The sequence below is a fragment of the Glycine max genome, chromosome 18 (genome assembly GCF_000004515.6).
Source record: "Glycine max cultivar Williams 82 chromosome 18, Glycine_max_v4.0, whole genome shotgun sequence".
Classification (NCBI taxonomy): domain Eukaryota; kingdom Viridiplantae; phylum Streptophyta; class Magnoliopsida; order Fabales; family Fabaceae; genus Glycine; species Glycine max.
Genome location: NC_038254.2, coordinates 18620512 through 18644955, shown reverse-complemented (window position 1 = coordinate 18644955; position 24444 = coordinate 18620512). Strand labels below are relative to the sequence as shown.

The window sequence follows — 24444 nt, the reverse complement described above, 5'->3', positions numbered from 1 at the left end:
CAACATGGATTAAGTGATTTACACTTAGATTTTTGTGTTTTTTTCTTTCTAAATCAATATTTTGGAAGAAAATTTAGATCTAAAGGTTCAGCACAAAAATATTATGACTGAAAAATGATAGAACCTAAAATCAACACAAAAACATGATTCTATAGTGGATCTATAAAATTTGAACCATAAGAATGCAAGAACAAGTGTAGATCTAAGATTTAATCGGTTTATTTTTTTGAATCTACTCTAAACAGCACCAAACAACAAGACAATGGAAGATATATATGGAGAATAAGATGAAGAACAAGGAATTAAAGTGAATTGACCGAACAAAAAGATAGAGGAAGCAAAAGAACATCACCTAGATGAAGATGCTCTTGATACCACATGATGTAGCACCATGTGGAGCTTGTAGGCCTTGGATCTTCTTCATCAATGGAGTCTTTTGCTTCTTGAAGATCATGGCAGCAGAATGGAGAAGGAAGAAAGATGATTGGAGATGCCACTTCAAGGAGAATATGAGTCAAGAAGAAGCTCACTACCATAGGAAGTCATGGATAAGAGCTTGAAGATGAGTGGAGGGAGAGGAAGAGAAGGAGCACGAAATTTTGTGCCCCAATTGAGGTTTGAACTTTGAAGTGTAATTCTCAAGTGATCAAAGTTCAAAAAATGCACACACATGGTCTCTATTTATAGCCTAAGTGTCACACAAAATTGGAGGGAAATTTGAATTTCTATTCAAATTTTACTTGAATTTGAAATTGAATTTGTGGAGCCAAATTTTGGAGCCAAAATTTCACTAATTATGATTAGTGAATTTTAGCTATGGTTCAGCCCACTAATCCAAGATCAAGTCCAAGATTCTCCACTAAGTGTGCTTAGGTGTCATGAGGCATGTAAAGCATGAAGGACATGCACAAAGTATGACTATATGATGTGGCAATGGGGTGTAGCAAGCAAATGCTCACCTCCCCCTCTAAAATTTAATTGGATTGAGCTTCTCCCAATTCAATTAAATTTATTTTCCAACACACACATCAAATATTCACTTAATGTATGTGAAATTACAAAATTACCCCTAATACAAAAATTGTTGGATCAAGTGGCCTCGAAATAATTAAGAAGGGGGGGTGAATTAATTATTAATGAGCCTTGACTAATTAAAACTTATCCTTCTTAATGTTACTAGATTCAATTAGGCTTTACTACTAAGTTATTAGAAAGTAAAGAACAAAAGCAATAACTTAGACAAAAGTAAAGCGGAAATAAAAAGTACACAGCAGAAATTAAAGAGTGTAGGGAAGAAAAAGACAAGCACAAGATTTATACTGGTTCGGCAACAACCCGTGCCTACATCCAGTCCCCAAGCAACCACCGGTTCTTGAGATTTCCAATAATCTTGTAAAAACCTTTACAAGCAAAGATCCACAAGGGATGTACCCTCCCTTGTTCTCTTTGAACAACCAAGTGGATGTACACTCCACTTGAACTGATCCACAAGAGATGTACCCTCTCTTGTTCTCAGTATCACAACCCAAGTAGATGTACGCTCTACTTGTACCACAAAGGATGTATGCTCCAATGTGTTAAGACAAAGAATTCTTAGGCGGTTAGTCCCTTGAATCTTTGTAAGGGGAAACAAAAGATATCTCAGGCGGTTAGTCCTTTGAAATATTTTGTTTAAAGGGAAAGGGAAAAAGATATCTCAGTCGATTAGTCCTTTGAAATATTTTGTAAGAAACAGAAGATATCTCAGGCGGTTAGTCCTTTGAAATCTTTTGTCAAGAGGGAGAAGGGAAGAAACAAAAGAATTCTCAGGTGATTAGTCCTTTGAATCTTTTGACAAGAGAGAAGAAATGAAGAAAAAGAATAACACAAGTTTTTGGTCAATGAACTTTTCTTGAAAGAAAAAGTATTGAACAAAAACTTTTAGCAAGATGAAGAGAAATGAATGAAAGAAATCTGTTATGCATGAAAGGAATCAGTTTTTTTAAATTCATGCCATGGTCACATATTTATAATCATTTGATTACTCAAGTTAAAGTTTATGACTCTTGGAAATTTCTTTAAAACTAGTCACTTTTTAAAAATTGTGACTCTTTTGAAAACTAGTCACTTTAAAAGTTGTGACTCTTTTGAAAAATTCTTCAGAAACAAGTCACTTTAAGAATTGTGACTTTTGGAAATTTATTTTTCGAAATCAGTCACTGGTAATCGATTACCATCATAGTGTAATTGATTACACATCAACAGATGTGACTCTTCATGTTTAAATTTGAAAATCAAAACGTTTAGAAACACTGGTAATCGATTACAAGTATTGTGTAATCGATTACACAAGTTTGAAATGATTTGAAAATGTTTTATCACAAGTTGTGACTCTTGAAATTTGAAATCTAACATTTTAAAACATTGGTAATCGATTATATGATTATGGTACTCGATTACAACTTTGTAAATCAGTTTGAAAATAATGTTGGCTATTGGTAATCGATTACTGCCTTCTGGTAATCGATTACCAGAGAGTAAAACTCTTTGGTAAAAATTTTCTTTTGAAAACTTCTTTTGAACAAAATTGTGTTATTCAATAGTTTTTGAAAAACTCTTTTAATACTTATCTTGATTGAGTCTTCTCTTGATTCTTCAATCTTGAGTCTTGATTCTTTACTTGAATCTTGAATCTTGATTCTTGAATCTTGATCTTGATTATTCTTGATTCTTGAAACTTGTTTGACTCTTGATTCTTTGGCATCATCAAAATAATCTTGGAAGACATTGCTTCCACAATCTCCCCTTTTTTGATGATGACAATCCTGAAATCAAGAGAATACATGCAAGTTTTGTTCTATCATTCACTCATCTCTTTCTCCCCCTTTCTTTTTGAATTTATGCTTAATTTTAAAGCTTTGAAAATATAATATCTTGATTTCTAAAATACCCATTTGCTCTTCCCCTTTGGCAACATCAAAAAGGCCAAAGTGTGTTGTAACATAAAATCATACACAAATGGATAAACATACAAGAAATGTATTCATACAAGAAAAAGGAGAAACTTATAAAAAAATCAAGCAAGATAATAAATTATCCACAAATCATAATAAAAGCATATGTATCAAATAAGTCATAAGACATCATAACATAAAACAAATCATTTGTCTAAGTCACTAACATCTAGAAGTCCTAATTCTCTTCTAATGGTGTAGAAAGAATCTTTGGGTAGTGGTTTTGTGAAGATGTCTGCGAGTTGGTTTTTTGTATCTACAAATTCTAGAACACAGTCACCTTTTTCCTAAGACTAAGTGTTAATTGACTATCAACACTTACCAAGATGAATTTTTATTATCATAGAAGGTTTTAACATATCAAAATAATTTTATTTGAAATAAAATATAATAATTTTGAAAAGCATAAAAATATTTTGAGCAATCAATCAAGTAATTCAAACATATCAAACAAGAATCACACAAGGATTGAAAGATATAGATCACAAGCATCATCAAACATTCAAATTTTTTAAAGGTAATTTAAAACTTGGAAAGTTTAAAGAAAACAATCAATCATTTTAAAAGCAATCCCAAACCAATAAAAACATGTTAGTCTTCATGTTAACAATTTAATCCAAAATTAATGAACTGAACCACTTAATTGAGTAATTGGATAAGATAATACCTTTTTCATGATTAGAATGTTTGATCTTCATCATTGGAATGAAATGGAAATCAGATTGTCATTTTGATTTTAGTCCCTTTGAGTGATGTCCTCTTCACTCTCGTAGTCTTTTGTTAGAAGGTTTATTTCCTCCTTTTCAAATCCTTCGGATGAATCATTGTCATCCCAAGCGATGTAAGCCTTCTTGGTCCTTCTTTCTTCATGGCTTTTCTTCTCATTATTTTTTGGCCATGATTCATTTGTGGGGCAGTGTGCCTTTATATGACCGGGTCGATTACACTTATAGCATTTAAGTGTTGGGGAACCTTCTTGAGATCTCTTCCCATTGTCGAAGTTATGGCGTCTCTCCACTCTTCTATTTTTGACGAATTTATGAAACTTCTTCACAAAGAGTGAGAAGTCCTCTTCATCATCAGATTCTTATTCTTCTTCTTCTTCTTGCATTGAGGAGGAGGCTTTGAGTGCTATGCTTCTTTTCCTTTTTTCGGTCTCTCCATTTTGGTTGAGACGTTGAAGTTCCATTTCATGTTCCTGCAGTTTACCAAAAAGAGTGGCAAGAGACATAGAAGAAAGATCTTTACCAGGGGCATTGCATTGGCCGAAAGGCATCCTCCTACAGGCAAAAGTGCCGAAGGGGCAGGTGAATGTGGTCTTTTCCCTATCCTTAGGAGCAATAGTGATTTGCATATAACCAAAAAAACCATCAAGGAAACAGTAGTGCGATTTACCTGCCAGGCGTTCAAGCCTCTGGTCAATGAATGGCAGTGGAAAATGGTCCTTTTTGGTAAGCTAGTTCAGCCTCCTATAGTCGATGCATACTCTCCAACTGTTCTGCACCCGAGTAGGAATCAACTCCTCCTTCTCATTTTTTATCACGGTGAGGCCGATTTTCTTTGGAACTACCTGGACGGGACTCACCCATTGGCTGTCGAAGATAGGATAAATGATTCCAGCTTGCAAAAGCCTGGTTACCTCCTTCTTCACTACATCAAGAATCACCGGGTTGAGTCTTCTATGTGGTTGTCTTACTGGTTTAGCCCCATCTTCTAAATTTATTCGATGCATACATGTGGATGGGCTAATACCAGGAATGTCCACCAGGGTCCAGCCTATAGCCTTCTTATGCTTCTTGAGAACTGATAACAGCTTCTCCTCTTGCTCATCAACAAGGGAGGCAGATATAATTACTGGAAAACTTTTGCTATCATCCAAGTAAGCATATTTTAAATTTGATGGCAGAGGCTTCAATTCTGGTGTGGATGGCTGGATAGTGGTAGAAAGAGATGGTTTCTTAGCCTGTACCTCATAAAGAAAGTCAGAGGTATGTGTACTTCTTGGATCTTTACATTTTTCAGGGATTTGGGGAACAGATTTACCAATCAATGCGGAGACATTTCTGCCCATACTAATTCTTTCACTTCCTTTAAGCTTCCGCTTATTAGTGCACAGCTCCTTCAAGAATTTAGCATATCTTGGAATTTGCTTTATTGCATTCAGCAGAGGTATGTTTACCTCTACTTTCCTAAATGTTTCCAAGATCTCCCTCTCTGCCTCTTCCATTTTTTTGTTGGAAATTGCTCTTGGAGGGAATGGAAGAGGGATATGTTGCTTCTCTTTAGATTCACCTGCATAGAAATTGTTAGGTAACTTACTTTTTAAATTTTTGTCATCATCTTTTTCTGGAGTAGAGTGAGGTTGGGCAGGTTCATTGGCGGATGAGGAAGATGCTACTGGTTGAGGTCCTTGACACTTCTTTCCTGACCTCAATGTAATGACACTCACATTTTTGGGATTCTGGACAGATTGAGAAGGTAATCTATCAGAATTCTGGGACTGTTGTTGATTTAACTGTGTAGCCAACTGTCCCATCTGATTAGTTAAGTTCTGAAGGGAGGCTCTGGTCTCTTGCTGAAACTACATGTTTTGCATAGTCATTTGCCTCACAAGTTCTTCAAGGGAAGGTTGCAGAGGGGCCTCAACTGTTTGTTGTTTCTGGGGCTGTTGCTATTGTTGTTGTTACTGGATTGGTGGAGGAACGTATGGTCTGCTTGGGCCAGCAACATTTTGAAAATAAGGTTGTTGTTGTTGTTGCTGTTGTGAAGGATTTGACCATCTAAGGTTGGGATGATTCCTCCATCCGGTATTGTACCTGTTGCTGGAGAGGTCATAGTTATTCTGTTGTGGCTGATTTTGCTGCTGAGGTTGAGGAGGTCTGCTGTAGATGTTTGCAGCATAAGCTTCAGGCTATTCAATTGCTTCTTATTGTTGCACAGAAGGGCAAAGGTCTGTGTGGTGGTCGGCAGAGGAGCATAAACCACAGAGTCTGGCGACAGGTGCAAATTTTTTATTCATGGCCAGTTGGGTTACCAGGTTAACCAAGGCATCTAGTTTACCTTCAAGCTTCTTAGTCTTACCTGATGAAGATGAATTTGTGGCTACTTCATGCACTCCTCTAATGACAATAGCATCATTTCTGGCACTAAATTGTTGGGAGTTGGAAGCCATCTTCTCAATTAAATTTCTAGCTTCAGCAGGGGTCATGTCTCCAAGGGCTCCACCACTGGCAGCATCTATCATACTTCTCTCCATGTTGTTGAGTCCTTCATAAAAATATTGGAGGAGAAGCTGCTCTGAAATCTGGTGGTGATGGCAACTAGCACATAATTTTTTAAATCTCTCCCAGTATTCATATAGGCTCTCTCCACTGAGTTGTCTAATGCCTGAAATATCTTTTCTGATGGTCGTGGTCCTGGAAGCAGGGAAAATTTTTTCTAAGAATACTCTCTTGAGATCATCCCAGCTCGTGATGGACCTTGGAGCAAGGTAATATAGCCAGTCCTTTGCCACTCCCTCTAAAGAATGAGGAAAGGCCTTCAGAAATATGTGATCCTCCTGGGCATCTGGAGGTTTCATGGTGGAGCAGACAATATGGAATTCTTTCAGATGCTTGTGTGGGTCTTCACTTGCAAGGCCATGGAACTTTGGAAGCAAATGGATCAGTCCAGTTTTAAGAACATATGGGACATCCTCATTAGGGTATTGGATGCACAAGCTTTTGTAGGTGAAATCAGGTGCAGCCAATTCCCTTAGAGTCCTCTCACGGGGTGGAGGGTGTGCCATGTTCTCAGATTGCTCAAAACTATAATGCTCAAAATCACCAATAACAGAATGCTCAGGATGCTCAAAAGGTACTAAATGATGTCTAACTAATCTATGAAATGTCCTATCTATCTCAGGATCAAAGGGTTGTAAGTCAAATGGATTTCCTCTAGTCATACACTAAATTCAGCATGCACAATTAGTTGTCTTCTTATGCAAGTAACAGTGTAGGTTTGAACTACAGCTACCATCAAATGATGTCCAAATGGCTTGAAATTTTGTGATCAACCTTATAAAATGATGATAAGATAGCACAAAAAATTTCAAATGACAATTCGAAGTCTAACTATATAAGCTAAAAATGATAAGTTAAGAAAAATAAGAGAATAATACTTGAAAAATAAAAAACTTTTGACAGAATCACTTTTTTTGGACGATGGAGACCTTAGTCGGCCAGCAGCAAGATTACATGGCGTAGGAAATTTTTTTCTACCCCAAATACATATATCATAATTGCGATTCTGATAACCGGAGCAAAAGTTATGGCCGTTTGAAGTTTTGACAAAAATCAAATTTGCTACTTTTTTGGAACTTTCAAATCTGACCAAACTAAAGGCTCTAGCAATTTTTCCCACAAAATATAGATTAAAAGAAGTTACCACAAAAAAAAATTCAGCCAAAAATAACAACTCTAGCTACTAAAACAAAAAATCCCAAATAATTCAGCAAGGGTGGTCGCTAAAATCCGTCGCTACATGATTTCCACTACTACTCTGTTTTGCCGCAAGCAAAAAGTGGTCACTAAATACGTCGCAAAACACTATTCACAGCAAAACACCCAAAACTGAAACAGAAGAAACGCTTAACAGAAAAACTAAAACAGAACACACTCTAAACAAAATACCAAGACACTAAACAACACTAACACACACACTAACACAACACTAACAATTAAACATAAAACACAAAAGTATTAAACACTAACACGACACTAGCTATTATGAACCTTTGGACACTGTCCCCCGGCAACGGCGCCAAATTTGATCGAGGTCGTACCCGAATCAAATAAATATTAAAATGTAGTAACTAGGAAGTGATCCTAGGTCGTTTCCCAACGAGCAATGATACACCAAATGTTCATAACAGATAGTAGGAAATAGTAACAAATTGGAAGGGGGGTTGTTTGCTTTTGTAAATTAAACAGCGAGTAAAATTAAATTAGAATTTATCAGAATTAAAATACGTTACTTCCCCTTGATTCACAAGCAAGTCTCTTATCCTAGGTTGTGAGAATTTATTGTTAGACAAGTGGCCTCAGATATCTTAAGAAGGAGGGGTTGAATTAAGATATTCCAAACTACTTCCCCAATTAAAAAATCTATTTCACTTTTTATTCAAGTTATGAATTCCCTTAATGACAATCTTCTTAAATATTGATTCAAATAAAACAATTTGAATATGAATATAAAGCAATAATAAATAAAGGAGATTAAGGGAAGAGAAAGTGCAAACTCAGATTTATACTGGTTCGGTCACACCCTTGTGCCTACGTCCAGTCCCCAAGCAACCCGCTTGAGAGCTCCACTATCTTGTAAATTCCTTTTACAAGTTCTAAACACACAAGGACAATCCTTCCTTTGTGTTTAGAATTCCTTTACAACAAGAGACACACGGTCTCTTAATCCCTTAGAGAATGAGGAGAAGAAGAAGAATGAATCTCTCTAGAAAGAGATGGATTTTACAGATTGAGTACTCAAATAATTCCTTAATGAATTGCAATTGAATTGGCCAAGGAATTCTCAAGAGGATAAAATGATTTTGCTCTTTGAGAGGATAAACACTTGTTGTTCTGAAAAAAACTCTGAGCAAATTCGTGTTATAAGTCACATATATATAGACCATTGGTGGTCATGAATAAAGCCTTTGAAAAGTTGTGACTCTTAGAATTATTTTTCTGAAAATCCTGTCTGGTAATCGATTACAGTAATTGTGTAATCGATTACAGCTTTTAAAATTTGAATTAAAACGTTTACTAACTGCTGGTAATCGATTACCAAAATTGTGTAATCGATTACACAGTCTAAAATTTCGAATTCAAATTTTAGTAGCTGTTATAAAATATATTTGGCCACTGGTAATCGATTACATCCTCTGGTAATCGATTACCAGAGAGTAAAACCTTTGTAAAACACTTTTTAATTTAAATTACTTGGCCAAACCTTTTGCTAATTCAATTAGGAATTCCCTTCCTAATATACTAGTGATCATCTTGATGCTGTGACTTGCAATCTTGAAGTATTGTCTTGAATGTAATCTTGAAAAGCCCATTTGCATCAATTTTATCATATCATTATGATCATCATCAAAACACCAAAGACAATTGCATCTACATTTATCCTTTATCAGTTCAACCACTTAATCCAACCCTAAATTAAATTACTAAGCGAAATTTAACATAAAACATTCATTATGTGATTAAGCATCACACACACCAATTACTCATAAACGATCACTAAGCATTAACATAAATTAAGCGCAGAGACAATTAATCAAGCACTAAGCATGCATGAATTAATAGCAATAAATTCAGAGTAATTAGTGAAGAGGAAAAACTTAACAGAATTTAACAGTAATAATAGAACCTCAAAGAGAATTGTGCTTGATCCTCAAGAGAAAACAACGCTGCGGACTTAGCCTTCCATTAATCAAATAAAGAATGAAATTTTATTGATAAAACTAAAAGTCTGAACTGGAATTGAAAAAAATGAAAATAAAAGAGAAAGAGAAGAGAGACTAAAACTAAAAGCGAAAAATAAAAGAGAGAGAGGAGAGAGAGAGAGCTAAACTAGAACCTTGGTGCTGTTATATAGTTTTCCAGCCCCAAAGCTTACAAATCTCTTTTAAATCCAAGCCCATAAATAAAATCAAATCAAATCTAGATAAGATAAGATAAGATCTAGATGAAATAATATCTAGATAAGATCAAATCTAAATAATATCTAGATAAGATAAGATAAGATCTAATTTTGTAGAATAAAATAGTCTGCCCTCTTCAAGTCCAAGCCCAATTCTGGATTCAAGCCCAATGCTTCATTAATTCCTGAAATTAGATTAAAAACATCAAATTAGCTGAATGGGCCCAAATAATAAAACTGCCTAATAAATTTGACAATTAAGACTAATCAGTATTTAAAATGGTGCAAAAAGGGTTAGGAAATAGGAGAAAATAATGGCACATCAGAAAGAAGGGATGTCGTAGGAGAAGGATCCAATGCGGCCCCACAAGCGGATATAGAATTTGACGGACACCGGTTCCGAAGTGAGGAACACCAACGCCGCTTTGAAGCGATCAAGAGTTGGTATTTCCTCAAGGAGAGACGGGTCCAACTAAGAGAGGGTGAATACACTAAGTTCTAGGAGGCAATGGACTCAACTTGCAGGGCCCATGGCAAAATATGACCCAGAAATAGTCATGGAATTCTATGTCAATGCATGGCCCACATAGGAGGGAGTCAGGGATAAGCGCTCCTGGGTGCGGGTTGGATCGAGTGGCCTCAAAATAATTAAGAAGGGGGGTTGAATTAATTATTCCTAAACCTTTACTAATTAAAAATTTACTCTTCTAAGGCTTTTACCTATGTTGTTAAGAGAATAAGGAGTAGAAGAGAAACTTAACCAAAAGTAAAAGCGGAAATTAAATGCACAGCGGAAAGTAAAAGAGTAGGGAAGAAGGAAACAAACACACAAGAGTTTTTATACTGGTTTGGCAACAACCCGTACCTACATCCAGTCCCCAAGCGACCTGCGGTCCTTGAGATTTCTTTCAACCTTGTAAAAATCCTTTTACAAGCAAAGATCCACAAGGGATGTACCCTCCCTTGTTCTCTTTGAACCTAGTGGATGTACCCTTCACTAGAACTGATCCACAAGAGATGTACCCTCTCTTGTTCTCAGTCAAACCTAAGTAGATGTACCCTCCAATGTGTTAAGACAAAGATCTCAGGCGGTTAAACCTTTGATACTTTGTGAATGGGGATACAAAAGAATTCTCAGGCAGTTAGTCCTTTGAACACTTTTGTATTAGGAAAAGGGAAGAATCAAAAGAATTATCAGACTGTGTCGTTTTGAATTCTTTGACAAGGGACAAAGGGAGACACAAAAGAATTCAGGCGGTTAGTCCTTTGTTCTTTTGGAAAAGGGAGAAGAGAGACACAAAAAGAATTCAGGCAGTTAGTCATTGGCGAATTCTTTTTGGCAAAGGGAGAAGGGAATGAAAAGATGAATAGCACAAGTTTTCAAGGTTTAGAAAACCAGAAAACTTTGGAAAGCTTTTGGAAAAAGGAAGAAGAAGAAGAAGTTCAAAGAGACTCAGAAATCAATGTGGAAAAAATTGCTTGTGTAAAGAATGAATTGGAAAAGATAGATGTAAAGATTGATTGGAAAAGTATATATTGAAAAGCAAATCAAAGCCTTGCTTTTATAGACTCTTCATGTCTAGCCAAGAGGACCATTTAGAAGAGTTATAACTTTTATAAAAACTTAAAACCAATTTGAAAAAGTCAAAAACCTTTTGAAGAGTTACATCTTTTGATTTATTCAGAAACAATCACTGGTAATCGATTACCAAATCAGTGTAATCGATTACACAAGGCTTTTATGTGAAAGGATGTGACTCTTCGCATTTGAATTTGAATTTCAATGTTCAAAGGCACTGGTAATCGATTACCAAAACATTGTAATCGAATACAGCTTTTTGAAATTAAGAAAAAACGTTGTAAATTCAATTTGAAAACTTTTTCAAAACAATTTTGCTACTGGTAATCGATTACAGCAATCTGGTAATCGATTACCAGAGAGTAAAAACTCTTTGGTAAACATGTTTTGTGAAAAATTCATATGCTACTCAATTTTTGAAAAATCCTTTTCATACTTATCTTGATTAAGTCTTCTCTTGATTCTTGATTCTTGAGTCTTGAATCTTGAATCTTGATCTTGATTCTTGAAGCTTGATTCTTGAATTCATCCTTCTTCTTGAATCTTGAAGTGTTCTTGAACTTTTCCTCTTGAGTCTTGAATTGTTCTTAATTCCTTCTTGAACATCTTGAACTCATCCTTTGATTGACCTTTGAGCTTTTTGTCATCACCTTTGTCATCATCTTTTGTTATCATCAAAACATCTTTGAATCATTCTTGATTCACCATGAAGCTTTGCTTCTACAATATGCAGTATATGGCTGACCAGCAGGCGGCCAATCATAGGTGTCAGGTGCAACTGAATGAGAACTTTTACCAATACACCCTGCGTCAGCAAAGCCAGGATCCCAGCCCTTACTCATGGCCTACTCCCGAGTAGTTTGGGGTCACATTTGCATGGCCTGGAGATAGGTCCAATTTTCAAGCAAGGGCAGGACCTGTAGGGACCCCCAGAGATGAAGATGGAGCTCAGGAAGACAATGACATGGGCGATGTCATGGCCTTCTTCCTTTGAGGAGGCTGAGTCGCTTGGCCGAGATCGCTTAAAACTGTAAACTCGTCTTTATTCTATTTTTATCGCTTTCAGTATTTGTTTGTTATCTCATTGTGATAGAACTTGTCTTTATTTTATCGCTTTCGGTATTTTTTTGTTATCTCATTATGATGAACCTTTATCGCTTCTAGTATGTTGACGTGTTATTTCATTATGATGGAACTCGTCTCTAATTTATCGCTTCCAGCATGTTGTCGTGTTATTTCATTGTGATAGTTTGTTTGAAGCGAGAAAACTAAACAAAAAATAAAACGGGGGTTTTGTGTATGGTTTCGTTTCATTCACGCGCCTTGTGTTCCTTTGATAAGTGTGATCTCGGGTAACAACTTTGCCTAGATTACAAACTTCTTCTAAAATAAACTAAAACTAGTATGCTTTTGAAAAAAAATGATCGCCATTTTTCTTAGGAAAATTCACGGATCAAAACACCAAAGGTTTTTGAAGAAAAGAAATGTTCACCTAGAGGGTGAAAACAACAAAAGATTTTCCCGAATGCCAAAATGGACTCAAATGTTTGTATGCCTTGATAAAAGCGATCGTTGAAACACTGGTTTGGCCTGAATATGGAAACAAATCCTAAGCCTTAGTGTTTGCATGGCCACAAAGCCATATATTTGAGTGTCCACATGGATATGTGCTATGATTAATTTTGCATGAATTTATAATTATCATAATATCCATTTCATGGAAATGATTTGGGCATTCCTTGCTTTCTGAGCCATTGGCCAAACAGATGTCCCAATATCCATTATGTTCTACCACTTGCAGGCTTTTTGAGCCAAACATTGACTGTTTGCCTTAACATGGACCTAGAATGGAAATTTCCAACCTTACTCTGGGATGAGAGAGCAGGAGGGTCTTCCAAGCGAAGCTTCTATTATCTTGGGTTAGAGGTGTTCGTCAAAAAAAAAAAAAAAAGTAAAAGAAAAAGAAAACACAAAGAACAAAAACAACAAGGAAAGAAAGCAAAAGAAAGAATTAGTCAATCAGAGATAAAGAATTGCAAAGGAAAATAGAAAAGATAAAAAAAAAAGGGGGAAGTTCTTTGAACCAGACAATGTCTGAACAAATGTGCAGAATTGTCGAAAAGAAAAGGAAAAGAGAAGGGCAATAATAACTTGGTTAAAACCCAGGGGATGTGTAAAGTGGTCACCTATTTTAGTTACAAACCAAATATTTGTGTTTGCTCCTGTCCCACACCAAACAAAAAGGAAAAGGGGATAGAAAGGGGAAAGAACAACCAAAGCCAAATTTCCTACCAAAATCCAACCTTATAAAGTCCTATTGATCCATGATGATTATGCATATGTATCTTTGATTTGATGGGAAATGACTTGCAAAGTCAATCTATGACACATATGTGGTTTGGGATTAAGATGAAACACTTGCCTGTGTGAGACTTTATACACCTCGAGTAGTTTTCCTCTATTCGGTTGGACCCAATGTTTCTTTTAATGTTCTTTTAGAAACGAAATGCTAATGTCTTAAATCTCATTTTTGGTTATGAGAAATTCTATCTGCATGCTTTCATTTCCCATTAGTCACATTGTTTTTCTTAAAAAAAAATGTATGTTGTTCTGATCAGTTTGGGGGTTTGTTTCTTTGCTAAGCATGTTCACGTTTTAGTGAAAGATTTCAAGACTATCAGAGTCTTTTGTCAAGACTATCAAAGTCTTCTTTACTTTTCAAAGACTATCAAAGTCTGTTGTCTTGCAGAGACTATCAATGTCTTCTGCCCTTTACTTTTCAAAGACTATCAAAGTCTGTTGTCTTGCGGAGACTATCAATGTCTTCTGCCCTTTACATTTCCAAAGACCATCAGAGTCTTTTGTCAAAGACTATCAAAGTCTTCTTTACATTTTCAAAGACTTCAATGTCTTTTGTCAAGACTATCAAAGTCTTCTTTACGTTTTCAAAGACTTCAATGTCTTTTGTCAAGACTATCAAAGTCTTCTTTACTTTTCCAGGACTATCAAAGTCCTTTGTTGAGACTTCAATGTCTCCTTTACTTTTTTTTTTTAAAAAAAGGGCTATCAATGTATTTTGTCAAGACTTCAATGTCTTCTTTACATTTTAAAGACTTCAAGATCTTTTGTTTGGTGTACCTGATACTTCATACATTCATTCTTTTGACAGGTTTCATTGCTTGGGTTTTTTGCTAGTTGCCAGTCAGATGGCAAGATCGATGGGGTGAAATTAGTGTCTTTATCTTTACTTAGCTTTTCATTTTCAATAAAAGATAAGTAAAGAGGGGCAACTATCAGACCCTAATTTTGTTTGGGGACTATCATTCGCCAACGTTTTGATTCTCCCTTGCCGAATTGAGTTGTTTGACACCAGTTGTTGCGCAAGACGGGAGATTATTCGACGTTCCGGTAAAGAATATGGACAATACCCGAATGGGAGGGCAAAAGGGTCATTCTAAGGCTTTTTCTGACTCCTGGCTCGCCTGGGCCCCCAAATAACTTAGGGGTGAAGTAACCAGCTCGCCTAGGCGAGCAAGGTTACTTCAGGTTGAAGCAACAGCTCGCTTGGGCGAGCTGCAGACCAACCAAGTCCCCTCATTTCCTATAAATAGGCGTGAGGGGGCTGAAGAAAGGGTTCAACTTTCAAACATTGAAAGGATTTAGTAAAATTTGAAGAGAAGAAGAAGAAGAAAAGAAGAAAAAATGAGGCCGAGGCGTTACCGAATTGCGGTCGTAATCGACTTCTACATTGTTCTTCGTTCGTCGTCTGGTTAGTATTTATTTTAAATTTTTGAATTCGATATATGTACCCTTAGGGGTCCTCTTTGTTGCTTTGCACATCTTCATCTCATTCTTCTACCATCTGTAATCTCATTTCTTTTGATAAAGTGAGTTTTGACCAGTTATTTACATCACCAATCATCTTTTAATGAGTTTGAAGTTTAATAAGTGAAATCAAGTTAAAATCAACATGTAACCGAGCTTTTTATCCACAAAAATCACTTGAATTCGTTCAAGGTTCAAAGCCTTAACGGTCTCTTCCATTCTTGTTGGTTAAAACAAACCTTTCAAAAGTTTAAAATCAACTCGACACACAACTTTCTCGCTTTTAAAGAACTACATAGGTCTGAATTCCTCATCACACTTGAGAATACGTAAGAGCAAAGGCAACACCCTTTGTCGACCCCAAAAAAATAAAGGAACATAAAAAGGGAAGATAAATAATACTGAAGTCATGATTTTGCACACTCGATTAAAGGTTGTCGTCCCTTGTGACGGACGCGTGAGATGCTAATACCTTCCCCACACGTAAATAACTCCCGAACCCTTATTCTTCAAATTCGCAGACCCTCTTTGGTTTTTTTAATGTTTTGCTCAAATAAACATTGGTGACGACTCTCACGTGTTTTCCTTCTTGGAAGACACACCCTCGAGTCTTGCATCGCCCTCCCGTTGAATGGTAGGTTGCGACAGTAACAAACACCTACAATGCAATCCATACAAGTTTAGTCTTCAAGGGACATTCATTTACTTACTTTAATAACAATAAATCATATTAATACCTAAGAAGTATTGAAGGCATCAGAACAATCAACGTATTGATGTAGATCAGGTTCCTCTTCATTTTCTTCACTTTTTTCATTCATATTAACTTCTTCTGACATTATAATGTCATGCATCCACTGATTTTCGTCCATCTTAACAAAACATGAAAAAAATTCAATGACAAACAAACAACCCCTAAAAGGTATAAATAAATTATGAAACTATACGTATTTAAAAATATTTTAAATAATAATAGTAATTAGTTTTAAAAAACAATAAAACAAATGTTTAAAAAAGTTAAATAAAAATAGAACTAACGGATTGACAATCCATATGTTTCTTACGGATTGTCAATCCATAAAACTTATGGATTATCAATCCATAAATTATATATGCAAAAAAGAAGTAGATCAAAGAGAAGTACTTTACCTTCGCTGTTAACAGCCAAACCAACCACCACCACAACCATCACTTGCTGACGAATCACCGTAACACTTGCACCTCGACCAAAGTGGACACAACAACGAAGGACCTCTCCTCTCACGAGAATGAATGAGCACAAAGCAAAAGCAACAGAATGAATGAGTGAAGAAGGCAAAAGGAGGAAGAAGAAATAAGAAGGGGTATTTCTGGAATTTCGAAAATATGATGGGTGCACAAGCAAAATGCTAGGTGAACAAAGTAAAAGCCTCAAAATGATCATGGATGATTCATGGCTCAATAGATCCTGGGCCAACTTTTCATCAAAACAGAAACCCGACCCGTATAACGTTGGATAGCAAAACGCCAAACCGCTCTTTGCCCAACACCCCACACTCTCTCTCTCTCGTCTTCCTTCGTCTTCCACTCTCACACAACTCCCAACTTCCAATTCACAAAACCGTCACTATTTACCAACCCACTTCACTTCCCCCACTCAACAACAGTCGATTCCATTCCACAATGCATTTTCCCCCACTTTCCCAGCAACCAAACAGCACATAATTCCTTCCAACTCGAGCCTCTTTCTCTGTCATGTACCGCTTGTCGCAGCTTTCATCGTACACCGCCTCTATAGTCGGAAGCACCGTTCGACTCATCGCGAACCGCTCCCTGCACCACCAGTGCTGCTCGTTACCGGCGAAACCAGAGTATCGCGGAATTAGGTCTTTCCGTTCAGAATTCGCGGTGACCACTCGGTGCTACTCCGCCAAAAAAGGACGCAAGAGCAAGGTGGAGCCTGAAGCGATGAAGCAGGAGAAGGACGCTTTCTACGTCGTTCGGAAAGGGGACGTTGTTGGAATCTATAACAGTCTGGCTGATTCTCAGGCTCAAGTTGGATCTTCCGTAATTTCTCTTCCCAACCTCATCATATAATTATGTTGAGTTCAATTTTTTAATATGACTTTTAAATGATTATTGAAAAGTCAACAATCTTATCCTACCTGATAAAATGTGATTGGATGATACTATAAGGACATTTAGTTAAATTCAATCTTTTTATAATCTTGTTTATAAAATGTTGGAGTTTCTGTCATTATTGAGTATTTCTGACTGTTTTGAATTAGGTAGCAAAGTTAAAAAGTGAGGAAAGTGTTTGATTGAAAGTTGAAACTGTAGGTGGCCTGATTAACAGCTATTTTGTTTTTGGGCAAATTACATTGATACCCCTCTTGAAATTTCACACCATACACCTCCTGCCTTTTTAATGCAAATAGTAAACCTCCTTACACAGGTTAATGTGTTTCTTGGGGTAAGGGTACACAGTAAATGTATTTCAAACAATTAAAGGGAGTTACTGTAGGCATTAGAAAGTCATGGATATTGAATGAAATTTCAAGAAACTACAAGAAGTGTTAGTGTAATTTGCCATTATGTTTCTGATCTTTGTGAGCAGGACTTTTCTTTGTTAGCATTCAAAATTCAAATTACATGAAGTGTCAGTGTATTTTGCCATTATGTTTCTGATCTTAGTGAGTATGATCTTTCTTTGTTAGCATTCAAAGTTCAAATTGCGTATTTTTTTATATTTTTCTCTTTTTTAGGCTGCAACAGTCTTACTTCATTCCAATGCATGATTATTATCTGTTTGATTGGATGCAGTGTGGGTATATTGTGTTCTGTGCTTGAGGATGAGTTATTTGTTTTTCCTGCCATAAGCTAAATATATGCTTCTTTTTTGTGTCACTTGGCAGGTATGCAATCCTCCTGTTAGTGTGTTCAAGGGATACTCGTTGTCAAAGGACACTGAGGAGTATCTTGTCTCGCATGGACTGAAGAATGCTTTATACACAATTAGGGCCACTGATTTGAAAGAGGATTTGTTTGGCATGCTTGTTCCTTGCCCTTTACAGGTAAACAGCTGTTACAATGCATTTAATTTTTAATTCTTTTCAGCAAATGCATCTTCTGTCAAAACAATAGGATGGGAAAAGGTTACCATTAGATGTATATCCCTGATCTCAAAGTCCATATCCTTAATTGTGATTTTATGATGTTTACTAACTCAATAAAGAGGAATTTGAATTGATAACATGATGTGCTCTCATAATTTAAATATCGTTCACATTCATATTAGCAGCACATTGTTGATTGATGGAGTATTTCCTTTTTACCTTGATATTCTAACAAACAAGACAAAGTTATATATAGAATTCTTTAAACATGTTGCATGTTGCATGTTGCAGTGCATTATCCATTATTCATAGTTTCATACTAGGTTTTGTTCCTTCTTGATTACAAATATACATACCCATTTGTGGTTATATCATGAAGAAGTAGGTAGCAGGTTGTTGTATTTTGTATTTAAAAAGTTCGCTGATAAAGATATTCTATATTTATAGAAGGTGCATTTCTGTTCCCTTGACTTTTGTTTTCTCCCTAGATACCCTCTAAATATCCTTTTAAGTTTGAGGTTTATTAATCAAGCAAATCAGAACATCTATTATGTATGTCTCAGGAACCTTCTACCAAAGAGAGCACATCAAATAAGGATGTATCTAAGAAGAGATCTTTGGGAGTGCTTGGACAAGATGAGGTGAGTTCAGCACAATTTGGAACTACAACATGCTTATCAGGAAGGCAAAGATCCAGGGGTTATACATCTGTTACTAAGATGTTACATTTGGCATTTATTTTATAAATTATGAATTTGTTATCACTTTTGTTACAATAATCAGTATCGCATGCATCTCTATCAATTCTATAACTTCCATTTGGGAGATGTAATATCCTTGTTATTTTAGGTAGCTGTTTTGACACCCTCCCAAACTTTGTTTTCTTTCAACTGCCTTTGTAAATCATAACTTATAATTGACTGCAAGGGATTGCATATCATGGAATCTTATAATTGTTGTGAAGCATTGTATACACACTTAAATTATACCTATAAGATGATGGTGATGTGTAATTGACAGTGCTGTGTATGTCAGTAAAATAATTACTTATTAAAAGGCTTAGATCAATGTTTGGTAATAAGTAATAAAAGGATTATGGGTACTGCCTTACTGGACTATCAGCTCAGCTGTATTGGATACTAAACTTGATTTTCAGCAATAAAACCTTCATCCTAGAGTCTAAAGTCAATTGTAACATGAGAAAATGTTGTGGATCTAAGTGAAATATCTGTGAAACCAGTTGTTTTTACTTCAGTCAACTGTCTAAACTTGTTTTTATTGTAAATGTTTTAATATATTTGAGATTCTTTATTTGCTTAGCAGAAAGTAATATCTGAAGATCCCTTGAGAAAGCAAGTCAAGTTAGATCATGCTGCTGTGGCTGAAGCACCTTTACATGCAACTGTAAGTGGAAATGATACCGATGCAGGTGTTGTCATTTAACCATTAGTATTTTAATCAGTAAACCAACTGGTGATAGCCAGGGCCAATCACATTATTTGTTGCTTTCCATTTTAACTGAAAAGTCAGGTTTTATGGAATGGTCTATGTTACATGGATACAGGTACAAGTATTGGGCACAAAACGATATGTAAGGCAACTTTTAAAATAAAATAGGATATGGATATGACAATATATATTAAGTAAATATTTATGTCTGTCTTATATTTTATTAATTTATTTTTATATATTCCTTATTTTTTGCTCGATATAACCAATGCTTATACTTTATACTGATCTGTCATCATTATTGTATTATTATCCTAGCCAAATAAAAGGATTTTTTTTGGGTTTGGTTTCTCAGTGACACTGTAAACGTTTTGGCAGTAGGTGTTGGGACCACTTCAACAAGGGGAATAGTTGGTTTTTTTGTTGTTGTTTTAGTGTGTTCACCTTGTACAGACTACTTCTATCTAATACATATCTGATCTTTAGCCTTCCGAAAAAAAATCTGTCTGTATCCCAAAAACAAAATGTATATAGGAGGTTAAAATATAAAATATCCAAGTTTTGATATGGAGGAAGCCACCAGTTTTCGGTATGGTACAATACAGATATGTTGCCAATTTTTGGTATCTGTGCATCAGAGGGAGTGGTCAAATGAAGGTGCTGCCGTCATGGCTACTTGGTCTTGTCATTGCTCCTTGAGGATGTTGATTAAAGTATTGGCTAAAATGAATGAACATAACCCCTTCCAATTATAGGTCAATTGTAGAAAGAGAAATTTTGTTTCTTATTATCTCACTCTGTGAAAACTATATGAAAGTTTGTGGCCTTCTTTACACCATATTCCATAATTATCTTTTTTCTTTAGTTGGAATTTGTCCACTGATACACATCCTGCCATCCATGTCATTGTGTGATTGCATAATTTTTGTATTATGTAGCAATGCTCTTGCAAGAAACCTCCATGTGGATCAGAACTCCGTAAACTTGCAAACTATTAGGGATAGTCTAAACTTAACCACTTGTTTGTGTACAGAAAATGCCCTTGTAGGGAGTCAATATGCACACTTTGGCAAATTGATGGAGCCAAGTTGCTGAGTTTTGAACCATGGTTTTTTTCAATTGATTTATAGTTGAAGGGGCTTCCATGCATTTTAGCCAAAAATATGGGGTAACAATCAGGGATACTTACACTATTTCTTACTTATCATTTTAAATGCAGACTAAATTTATAGAGTGGTCATTGGATTTCTCTCTACTTGCTATTGTTGATTTGTGTAATCTTTGATTATGTTTTATGATTTATCTACTCATTTGATGTTTTTAAATCTCTAATAGTCATCTATCCTTTTTTGGTGAATCATAGTTATCTTCTCTTGTGCAGCAGACTTGTTTTGTTGAGTTTGATGGTGCGTCAAAAGGAAATCCTGGAAAAGCTGGTGCTGGGGCTATTCTACGAGCTAATGATGGAAGTTTGGTATACAATTGATGTTTCTGTTTTAGTCATCATTGGCGTACAACTATAATCTCTTTAACTATTTTTACTTTAAAGATTTGTAGATTGCGTGAAGGTGTGGGTATAGCAACAAACAATGCTGCTGAATATCGTGCAATGATATTGGGAATGAAATATGCTCTTAAAAAGGGATTTACTGGTATTCGTATCCAAGGTGATTCCAAACTTGTTTGCATGCAGGTTGGCCATTTTATATTCTTCTCCATGTTGTTTTATTCTAACATTATTAAATGTTTAATGACATTTACACCCCTTCACTTTTGTATTTATGTCTTAGGATTCTATATCTAATTGCTCTTTTAAAGCTCTTTGATATAAATATTCACATGAAAACTATATGTAAAATAAAACTAGTGCGGTGTTTCAACACCCCACTCAACTCTTCAACCTCCCACCATTCCCAATTACGTTGGTGGTTCCACTTCAAATGCACTATTGACAGCAAGCTACTCATCTGAACCAATTTTAGAGACACTACAGAATAACCTTGGCAAACTCAACAGTCAATGAAAAGGTGGGCTGGTACATGTTTTCATGATATCCACCTGAACATGGGAGATTGAGTATATGACTCTATGTGCACCTCAGACCTAGCTGGCAATATTCTTCCGTTTTCACTATTAGCCACAAATTATGCTAGGCATATTTTGTCCTCTACCAAATTTTAGAGGAAATTGACGAAGTTACCTAGACCTTCCACCAAATGCCAAAATTCACAATGTCATGTTTGAGAGTTTACTCAAGCCCCACTTTGGTCCACCATTGTCAATTCTCTACCTGCTGAAATTGTTGACAAGGATCCAGTCCTTGAAAAAACACTTGCAATTCTTGATTGGTAATGGGTTGATCATGCTGATGGATCAAAACAGCAGTTGATCCAGTGGACTGGGGTTCCCTCTTAAGAAGCCTCGTAGGAAGACTACTAATGCTGCTTCAAGGCCCTAAAGAACAATCAGAAATAGAAGAGGGAGGAAATAATATTTCCAACTTGAGGAATTTTTAATGCCCGTCTTCTATTTCTTATCCATCTGCATCCCTAACAGTCATTGTACATCTCTGGATTGAGTCAGTACCTGATATTAAATTTAGGGAATGAAAATATGATTAGTTACATTACAGCTTTCCACCCTCTGTGGTTTGACTTGAAATCACTTGTCTCCTAATGGGTATATAACTTGAAAGTTTGCCACCCTGTACTTCATACTGCTATCAGTTTTCACATTCTTACCTGAAGTTTTGTTTTTCCTCTCCATTTGGCAACAGCTAACTGCGTGTAATTGGCAAATTTGCACTGAGTTGAGTACACTTTGAACACATTTCATTCTAGTAATGTACCACAGTGAGCGAGTAAGCGTGTGAAACCCATTTCAGAATAATGAAAACAGAGCACTGAAATAATCAAATATGATGTGTTCAGCAGCACTCCTTGAGTTAATTTTCATTTAACAATTTAAGCTTATCCTACTATTCAGTTTCCTTGTTGAGAATTTGGGAAACAAAAACAAAATAGTAAAATCATTAATGAATTGCTAGACAATGTTATGCATATTGGTGAATACAGATTTGCACAATTTCATGCATGCATTGCATGATTTGAAGCCATTTACAATTTCATCATATGATATGAATCGGTGGCTTGCTGAATTGTATCTAATTGGGTGATTGAGTCGTAAATAGTGTGACTCTAACAACTAGGAATTTGGGGTAACTACATGACAGCATACTGTAATTTTTTTCCATTTGATAATATTAACCAAGTACAGGGACCAGCATTTGATTTCATCTACGATCTCCTTAGCTTCTAACCTCGTTTCTTTTGCAAGTGTTTGGTCACTGTCTCACTGATTTCTATAATTTATTGTTTGTTTATCTTCAATTTTCTCATGCTACCGCATTTAAACAGATTGATGGTTCCTGGAAGGTCAAGAATGAAAACTTGTCTACATTGTATAATGTGGCAAAAGAACTCAAGGATAAATTTTCCTCATTCCAGATCAGTCATGTTCTAAGGGTAGGTATAGTTTACTGAGCTATTTATGTATATGGAATATTTTTGGGCTTTATATTAGCAATTTTTAAATTCCTTATAGCATGTTTGGTATAACTTAAATATGGAGAAATAATTGTTTATTTTTCAAAAGCTTTCTTAACAAACAGGAAAAAGTAAGTTATTATATTTTCAAAATAAGCCAAACCAAATGCACACCTGTAAACTATCTTAAAAGAGAGAAAATAATTGTTCACTATAAAACTGACAAAAATGAGAAATGAAGCATAAAAAACAGATAAAAATGCAATAAGGTAATGTTTTCTGTAACCTCTTAAAGGTGTGATTTCCTCCTAAAAGATTTTTGTGTGTGTGAAACACAAATAAGTTGTATGAACATGTTCAACCCTAAGGGCCATCCCATTAATTATTTAACACTAAAAGAATTCAATGAAAGAAGGATTGTTTATTGCTCTGTTATGGTACAGAACTTTTGGATTGAATTCTATATATGCACCATCACCTCTCTAGTTGAGTATGTTTTTCTAATATCAATTTGTTGATGACTTGATGAGCAATATTTCCTTGATGCTAAACTCAACCATATCCTGAATTTTGTTTGTTAATTGATTGGTTTTCCCTTTTGGGAACTATGTATTATAATAAATCCCTTCTTTACTTTGAGATTTTTTGTGGAAGGATAAGAGTCTTGCATTTCAATATTATATCCGTACAAGATTTCTGAAGGTTTTATTTAAGCATTTCTTTAAAATAACTTTCTGTTTCCCTTGTCAAGAACTTCAACTCTGACGCTGATGCTCAAGCAAATTTGGCCATAAATCTTGCAGGTGAGGTCATGAGAATCTTTAATATTTGTCAGTCTTTATATTTATTCATCTTTTTATGTGTATGTGCATGTATTTGATTATTCCAAGCTTTCTATGCTTCTACAGATGGCCAAGTTCAAGAAGAGTGTGTGTAATTCACTCATGGCAGCTGATGATTATGTTTTGGGTTTGTTGCAGAACACGTCTGCAATTTACAGATTAGTCCTAAGAATTGGCGACCCAGTTATTTAGAACTCAAACCCTAAGAATGAATTATTTTGAATTAGTTCTCTTCTGGTCCTGACTCAACTTTTAACCGCAGCATTTTCAATTTCCATAAATTTTTTCCGCATGAAGGATTCCCATTAGGACTTATCAACACTGCAATCACATAAAGTTAGAGTTTGTCATTTTCATTCTTGAGCATATGGAAGACCAGAATATCTTACAGTCTACAGCAAACATGATTCTTGTTCAATAACACTAATATTATCA

At 35.6% G+C, this 24444-nt stretch overlaps 1 protein-coding gene, 1 long non-coding RNA gene and 1 other non-coding gene across 7 annotated transcripts; 2 read left to right on the top strand and 1 right to left on the bottom strand.

The window, feature by feature from the left end:
* The first annotated feature begins 6295 nt into the window (after nucleotides 1-6295).
* On the top strand, nucleotides 6296-6402 carry LOC113000252 (small nucleolar RNA R71). The gene has a single exon (XR_003265543.1). It is a non-coding gene; the product is annotated as a small nucleolar RNA R71 (small nucleolar RNA).
* Nucleotides 6403-15169: 8767 nt separating this feature from the next.
* On the bottom strand, nucleotides 15170-16434 carry LOC121174074 (uncharacterized). The gene is made up of 3 exons (XR_005889817.1): nucleotides 16228-16434; nucleotides 15816-15950; nucleotides 15170-15736 (listed from the first exon to the last, which is right to left on the bottom strand). It is a non-coding gene; the product is annotated as an uncharacterized lncRNA (long non-coding RNA).
* A 378-nt stretch (nucleotides 16435-16812) lies between these two features.
* LOC100809644 (uncharacterized) lies at nucleotides 16813-24444 on the top strand. Of its 5 annotated transcripts, none has more exons than XM_014771099.3 (9): nucleotides 16813-17124; nucleotides 17973-18131; nucleotides 18737-18814; nucleotides 19497-19577; nucleotides 21007-21096; nucleotides 21172-21315; nucleotides 23039-23146; nucleotides 23919-23970; nucleotides 24076-24444. In XM_014771099.3, the coding sequence occupies exons 1-9, from the start codon at nucleotides 16813-16815 to the stop codon at nucleotides 24102-24104; spliced, it is 1053 nt and encodes a 350-aa protein (XP_014626585.1). In that variant the 3' UTR covers nucleotides 24105-24444. The 5 variants fall into 5 exon arrangements, 4 of the variants coding, with proteins under 4 accessions (XP_014626585.1, XP_006602372.1, XP_006602373.1 ...); XM_006602309.4 differs by having other exon boundaries at nucleotides 21004-21096; XM_006602310.4 differs by having other exon boundaries at nucleotides 19494-19577.

Bases quoted from the DNA above. Each gene is read 5' to 3' on its own strand.
- LOC100809644 (XM_006602308.4), top strand. From the start codon at position 16,813: ATGTACCGCTTGTCGCAGCTTTCATCGTACACCGCCTCTATAGTCGGA. The intron at 19,578-21,003 runs GTAAGTGGAAAT...TCTCTTGTGCAG, and splicing joins AAGCACCTTTACATGCAACT to CAGACTTGTTTTGTTGAGTT. The intron at 21,097-21,171 runs GTATACAATTGA...TTTACTTTAAAG, and splicing joins GAGCTAATGATGGAAGTTTG to ATTTGTAGATTGCGTGAAGG.